The sequence below is a fragment of the Suricata suricatta genome, chromosome 15 (genome assembly GCF_006229205.1).
Source record: "Suricata suricatta isolate VVHF042 chromosome 15, meerkat_22Aug2017_6uvM2_HiC, whole genome shotgun sequence".
NCBI classification, from domain to species: domain Eukaryota; kingdom Metazoa; phylum Chordata; class Mammalia; order Carnivora; family Herpestidae; genus Suricata; species Suricata suricatta.
The window spans coordinates 43,122,873-43,129,648 of record NC_043714.1 but is presented as its reverse complement, the minus strand read 5'-3'; the positions used below and the strand labels follow the sequence as shown (position 1 = coordinate 43,129,648).

The 6,776-nt window shown below is 45.8% G+C and overlaps 1 protein-coding gene across 2 annotated transcripts in view; it reads right to left on the bottom strand.

The window, feature by feature from the left end:
• Positions 1-199: 199 nt before the first annotated feature.
• VPS13B (vacuolar protein sorting 13 homolog B) overlaps positions 200-6,776 on the bottom strand; it is a 740,094-nt gene continuing 733,517 nt past the window's right edge. For both annotated transcript variants that reach the window (XM_029923832.1, XM_029923833.1), the window contains 3 exons: positions 6,522-6,624; positions 5,755-6,004; positions 200-2,016 (listed from right to left, as the gene is read on the bottom strand). In XM_029923832.1, coding sequence (XP_029779692.1) covers positions 1,768-2,016; positions 5,755-6,004; positions 6,522-6,624 — 602 coding nt within the window. In that variant the 3' untranslated portion in view covers positions 200-1,767. The remainder of the gene's footprint in view (positions 2,017-5,754; positions 6,005-6,521; positions 6,625-6,776) is intronic.

Genomic DNA, 6,776 nt, shown 5'->3' with positions numbered 1-6,776 from the left:
TTTTTTTGGTAAGCTAAGTAAAATATAAAGGTTCTTTTACTCACTGAAGAGCTGTCAGTATGTATATGTAAGTTGGAATATATATCTAGTCCAAAAAAGCTGTATTACATTTTGGGGGGGGGGGGGAGGTGTCTTAGAACATTTCTCCTCTATATTATTTATGCTTTTTTTTTTTTCTGATCAAAGTACTACTACAGAGAACTTTAAAAATTAAGTTTATTTTAGCCTAAGCTAATTTTATCACTGATTAGCACTTTATTAGGATAACAAAAACTGTTTCTTAGCCTTTTTAACTCCTGCAGAATTCTTGGGTCCTAATAATATGAACCATATTAAACCCAGAAATTGGTGAAAACCTGCATTTGAAAAAACATGGTGACAGTATATACATTTGTGTGTGGTCAGTAATTCAACGATTCCTTTTATTTTTAACAATTTATGTAATAGTTCTTAGAAGCAGTATGCAAAATGACCATAAAAGATAATAATTAATACATATTTACATTCTTAAAAATAGTTACCCTTGAGGTTGACAAAGCTGTCAGTATCCTAAATGAATGTGACACAACAAACTCATGGAAGAATCAGTGTTTCAGATTTAGCCTGAATTGTCTGTCAACAGTGTGACTTTCCAGAAACAACTACACAGTGATTTCTTGTGCCCAGTGACATGTGAGATTTAATTAAAAATTAGTGGGCATTTGAAGTGGAATTTTCTTAGCATCTCACAGTTTTATGTAACAGTTTGCAGACCCAATGCAGGTATAGTCAGTAAAAATGTTTTAATTAGGGTGAGATTTTTACTAAGATGATACCTGGTAACCCAGGGTCTTGATAAAAAAAACCCAGCCTTAAATGCAGAAATAATATCAGTCATTGGGAATATTTTTGTATTGGATCAAGTCAGTTCAGAATAAACTATTTGGACTGGTTCATTGATAAGGCTGATGTTGGGGTTCTTGACTCCTCTCCAATATTTCAGGGCAGTATGAATATCCTGCTAAAACCTTTCCAGAAAAGTGTCAGAGGGGATACCTAGTTGTCTGTTTTATTTATGGAACTAGAGGGCTCACCTGAGCAGTCTGGGTGCTCTGTTTTCATTGATGGACACTAGGTTTACTTTAGGCTTGCTTGCTAACACGAGTTGGAGAGACTTTTTTTTCCACAGTGTACCTGGACAGTCATGAGAATGTCTTGTAAATTTCAGTAAAATGCAGTCTTTAAAGTAAGAATATACATGGCAGGTTTTACTTAAAGAAGAGCATCACATTTGAGTAATGAATTTAACAAGTTAAACAATAAAATCCTAAGCACTTAAAGATTCCAGACGTTTCAGATGAGGGTATTAGGCCAAGACAGTGTTTTAGCCTAGAAACAGATGCTGTTGGGAATGAAGTTTTAACCAGTCTCTCCATTCTAAGGCCTGACCACATTTTGTGTTAGAACAGAGTTAACAGACCTTAATTATAGTAAACAATTCAGCAAATACTATTAGAAGGGAGTACGTGTGTGACGAGATGACAACAGAGACTCTTTTAATCACTGTCAAATGGGAAAGGGACGAGTTTTTTTTTTTTTTTTTAAATTGCATTTTAAAGTATCTTCTTAGTTTTAGGGAAAAGAATCTGAATTAATTTTAGAAGAGTCTGAAAAATTATCTATAATTAAAGTATTGGCCTTGTGTTCATCTTAGATACTCTTAGAGCTAGTTCGGTTTCTTTTTAAAAAATAAATCATACAAGCAGGGATCAGCACCTCAGAGTGTACTCAAGGGAACCCTTTCCTCAGGGCTTTATTTTTTACCATGTTAAATTTACTAATGAAGACTTGAGCAAAATGTGGATCTACCATATAGTGGTATGTCTTCACGGTGGAGGGGAGGGGTTCCGCAGCCACCACCGGGCATGCTGTCGGCAGAGACGAGCAGCTGGGGGCCAGGTGACAGGATGTCTTTGTGATATAGTCCACAAGTCGATTGTACTGTTGCTCAGACAGTCTCTCTCGAGCTCCATCCACCTGAGATCCAAAAATAAAGTCTTTAGTTGCCCAATCCTCATAATGGGACTCCCATGACAAAATTATTCCTTCTGTTTTTGTCTCGATACATCTGTACCTTATGCCTTGAGGTCCTCTAATAAAGCCATTTTATCCAAAACGGTGCTGCTTTTATTTTCCCTCTGAGCTGTGGCAGTGACAACACCGTGCTTTCAGCAGTACAGGCGAAGCTCCGCATGAGACTGTCGGGACACCCTCCTTTGAATACGCATTAGAGGGTGTGTGAAATTCACATGTTTGAGGTTGACGATTTGGTAACATTTTACTCATTAACTACGAAACATGTGTCGCTGCTCTTTAGGAACCAGTGCAGGAACAAAGAGTGTCTTTCCTCTGCATAAATCAACATTAAACTCACATCCTGAAATGAAAGTTCTGTTTGCCTGTCTCCTTAAACCTCTTCAGTTTAACAGAAAAAATTCTGGAGAAGAGCACCTCTTTCAAACCAGTGGCTTTGGACAGAGCATTAAAAAAATAAATACCTTTTGAACTGTAACATTTTCTGTTTTTATAAACACTAGGATATAAAGCCAGAGAAAATTAAAAAAAAAAAAAAACTGGGCAGAGGAAGGGGAAATTTTTATGGAAAAAAAGGGAGGATGCAAAGTACATTTATGGTTCATAAAAGTCTGGCTCATCTTCAGTGGAACTCAAGTAGGAGAACAGATATACTACCTAAGTTCTTAAGTGAGATTTTCTGAGAAAGCACCCATCAGAGGCAGCTGGAGCTCTAAAGTCTTCCCACCCTGAGATTCCGTTGCTGTCTAGTGTGCAGGTCATGCGGCCTGGGACGTTTCCGGTGTAAACCACTGATCTGTGGGAACCAGGTAGCCACTGACCGACCCCGACCTTTGAGTGGTTCTGTACCTACCAAATGTTGGCAAGACCACTCTGGGTAAGACCACTCAAGGGCTTTTGAGTTCTCAGAGTGGTGGTAACGTAAAGAATTTGTGTTTCTGTATGGGGACGGAAACAGTGCAGCCAAGGGTGTCTTAAAAGCTGTACAAAGCCAGTGGACAGCAAGGAGTAGGGGCTGCCAGAGAAGTAAGTAGGGCATCCATTAGAGTTCAGATCTCCTATTTTTAAGCTTGGGAAAGAAAATAGAGGCCCCCGAAGTTTCACTGATGGATGAAAGCTGTGTACCACCAGGCAAAAGCCAGAGCTCTGATGATATCATTTGATGGGGTCAGAATTCAGCTGGAAAGCTTTGAGAACACAGAAAGTCTTAATTGCTCCTCCTGAACAGCAGTGCAGGAAAACCCGTGCTGTGAGAGGAACCTGGCCAAGGAATAAATTGACCTTCTGACTCATTTTGAGCCTCTCATAAGGGATTTCAATAATGTGCCAGGCATATTATGCAATTATTACCCTAAAAATGGTTGCATTTAACCAAGAAAAGCAAATGCTGATTTAAAAAAAATCTGAATCTTGCCACTTTTCAATATACTGAATGATGTCATCTACAAATTAATTCCTTCCAAATTTCAAAGGAGTTGTGTTTCCTAGGATCTACAGCAAGAAGACAGAAAAGCCATTTATATAAAGATCTTAAAATACTGGTCTTAGTTTTCCCTAGAAGACAGCAGGTAGACTTCTTAACCCAAGTTTACATCTGTGGATTGGGTTTGTACGTGACTGGTCCTGACCGACCTGATTGCAGGAGTTGAGGAAAAGTCTCCATGACCAGCAGCACCACTGAGTGACTCCCCCACCTCGTTCTGCACATACATGGGGTCGCAGCACTCCTAAGGAAGGGCGTACTAAGAAATGGGCATTTTGTTCTAAAGTCTGGGTCTCCTTTGGGGTGAGTGGGGAAGGGGGTTAAGGGTTTGGACACAGGACTGAGGGGGCAGTTCTTTCCTGTTTCTTAGGAGTCGAGTGGGGAGGTAAAGAGGGATAGGTTCTGAGAAAGACTTTGGGGGCTGAAGGCAAACTGGACCTCCACTGTTTGTGTCCTGTGCCAGGACAGCTAGGTGCTGCCGGGCACACTCCACAGCTGCCCTGCAGTACTCCTGCCCCTCGGTCGTCTCTTCCTGCCTCTTCCCCCGGATTCCCAGCCCTTCCCCCCAAGTACTGGTGGAAGACCGGCGTTGAGCATGGCGTCCAGAGAATCAGTGCTGCCCCTAACTTGGTGATCCCATGGTCTCCATTAACCTTGGCAACTCCTAGGAGTGGTGACTCCAGCTATCATCTCACTAACCCCTCTTCCCAGCTATGACAATTCCCCACAGTACCCTCCTCAAGCAAAAGCCAAAGGGAACAGGATCACAAATGAAGACAGCAGAGACAGTTTAACAGCAAAAGCTGAATCTCCAGTCTCAGTTTAAGATATGAAATATTTCCCAAGCAGCTAAGGAATGATAGACATATTCCTTAGGGCCTTGGAAGTTTCTCGTTAAGGACCAAGGACTTGAAGATAATGATACTATCCCTTGCCAAATCCTGTAGCCAGATCACTGCTGCTTTATTGTCAGTTGGATCAGAAGATTTTGGCAGATCTAAAGTCAGCCTGGACATCTGACCTCTGTTTATTCCCAGAAAGTCATCAACTCGAAGCAGCAATGTGTGCCTAGTGCCAAGCCCCAGCTTAAAGCCCGACTGATTGGGATCCAAGAAGCTAGAGAAATCTCGGAGTTGTTGTGGTTGGCTGCCTTCCCTCTTCTCAGATAATTTTACCCAAACAGTGGTGCGAGGGAGACACAGGCTCCCTTACCAGGAAGAATTGGGCAGGACCTGCTGGAGGCAGGTTTGCTGTCCTTTCTTGGAGCCACTTAGTCCTCAGGTTATGACCAACAGGCCCCAGCTTGCCACTGACCTACACTTCCCTTGCTGTGTGGAAAAACAGGTCTGTTTGTTAGGTCAATTCCTGGAGCCCCATGGATCAGGCAGTCAGTGGGAGGCAGGAACAGGGCAGTTTTCCACTGGGTGTACCTGCTCACCGCTGGACTGTGTAGGAAGCTGGTGTCACTCTTGTCAGGGCTCACCCCTGACACCCAGTGTGCCCTGCCTGGGCCTCCATCCCATATCAACTTCTGTGTGGTCAGGAGCAGGCCCGGCTGTGGCCAAGGAGCTGCCCCAACATCCCAGGAGGGGCCCCACAGTACTTAGGGGATGGGAATGTGCCCCGTGGGAGAGGGAACACAGAACCACACAGAATACAGGGCAGTGGGAGGAAAGAGATTCATGCCCAGAATTTTGACCCCTGCAGTCTTGGAGTGGAAATGGGGGGTGGGGAGAGGGAGTTAGACCTCCTTCCTGGTTCATGAACAGTTTCCTCACTTCTGTGGCGGTCCTCTCCTGCACCTCCAGACTGCTCAGCAGCCTTGGGCCTGCTTTGTGGAGCAGCAGCACGGAAGTGCTGCCTCGGCCCTGGCCCTTCTGGGACACACCTGTTCTGGAGCCCCGCTGTCCTGTCTACTTAAGCACCGGCCCCCTGACAACCTAGCCTCGTCCTGTTCTTACCATGGCGTGGCCCCAGGCCTCCAGTCCATCTGGCCTACTGCGGGGCTCCCCTCTGGAAGGTTCACATGCACACCTGGGTTGGGGCTTCCCAACTTTCTTCTGCATGGGCAGCCTTGTCCTCCGGGTCCCCATGTCCCCCCATGCTGCTTCCTCTGGCGGCAACAGCAGCCACTCAACATCTGCATCTCCGCTTCCCCGGCAGTTAGCCACGCAGTTACCCTGTTTTCTGACACGTACCTCCACATCACAGGCCACCCGTGGCTGCCTGAGCTGCACGACGAGCAGGTTGTTTTGCTTGCTGTCCTGCGCACAGTCGATCTCCGTGACCGGGAAGGCCTGCTGCTGCGTGTCCTCGCTGACGCTCACCACAAAGAGCACTTCCGAGGTCAGCAGCAGGCACCCTTCGTGCTCCTGGCCTGAGCCCCTCACCAGAACCACATCTAGGGCCATGTGGACTTCTGGTCTGCCCAGGGACTGAAGCATTTTCCTGTTTCAAAGGAGAAAAGTGAGGCTAGAAGCCAGTTTGGGAAAGATGGTCCTATCTCAGCGCACACTGTACCAGGAGCTGGGGCGTTCTTACACAAAGTTCCCCAAAGGCAAAGGGCCCTGCCGATCCACTTTAGCTTCAAATGTAATTGTCACTTTGATTCTCAAACTGATTCTGGTCACTCGCATCCAGCTCCTTCCTGGGGACAAGAATTCGCCTCAGCTGGCTAGCTCCTTTTCTTCACCCCTGATTAGAAGGTTGGTCTCCTAGAGAGTCCCCGGTCCCTCATAGGCCTAGGCTGCTCTGTCGGCACGCAGCCTCCCCCGAGGGGTGCTCGAGAGGTGCCCCGCATCTGGGGACGGCAGCCTTTCCCTGGCACTCTGATGGCCACGTGCTGCCTGAGATGCTGAACGCGCCGCTCCTCGGGCTCCCCTGGGAGGAGGGCCCGTTAGCTTGACAGCAAGCCAGGCCCTGGTAACATGCATGTGCAGCTGAACAAGCACCGAGATAAGTTTACCAGACATATTTGACGTGGCTGTTTGGGGCCTGGTCGGCATGTAGATCACAGGGCTGATAGCGCTGTTTGGGAAGCTGAGAAAGTCCAGCTCCATGTAAAATACCTGTGGTAAGAGAAGTAAGGGAGTTTTACTAGGTGTTTTCTGGAAACCAGTTCCACGCTAGAGTGATGTCACCTGCTTACAGCCATCCGTAAAACACTATAGATCCAAAATGATGTCACATCTTTGGAAGCAGTCATATAGATAGATAATCA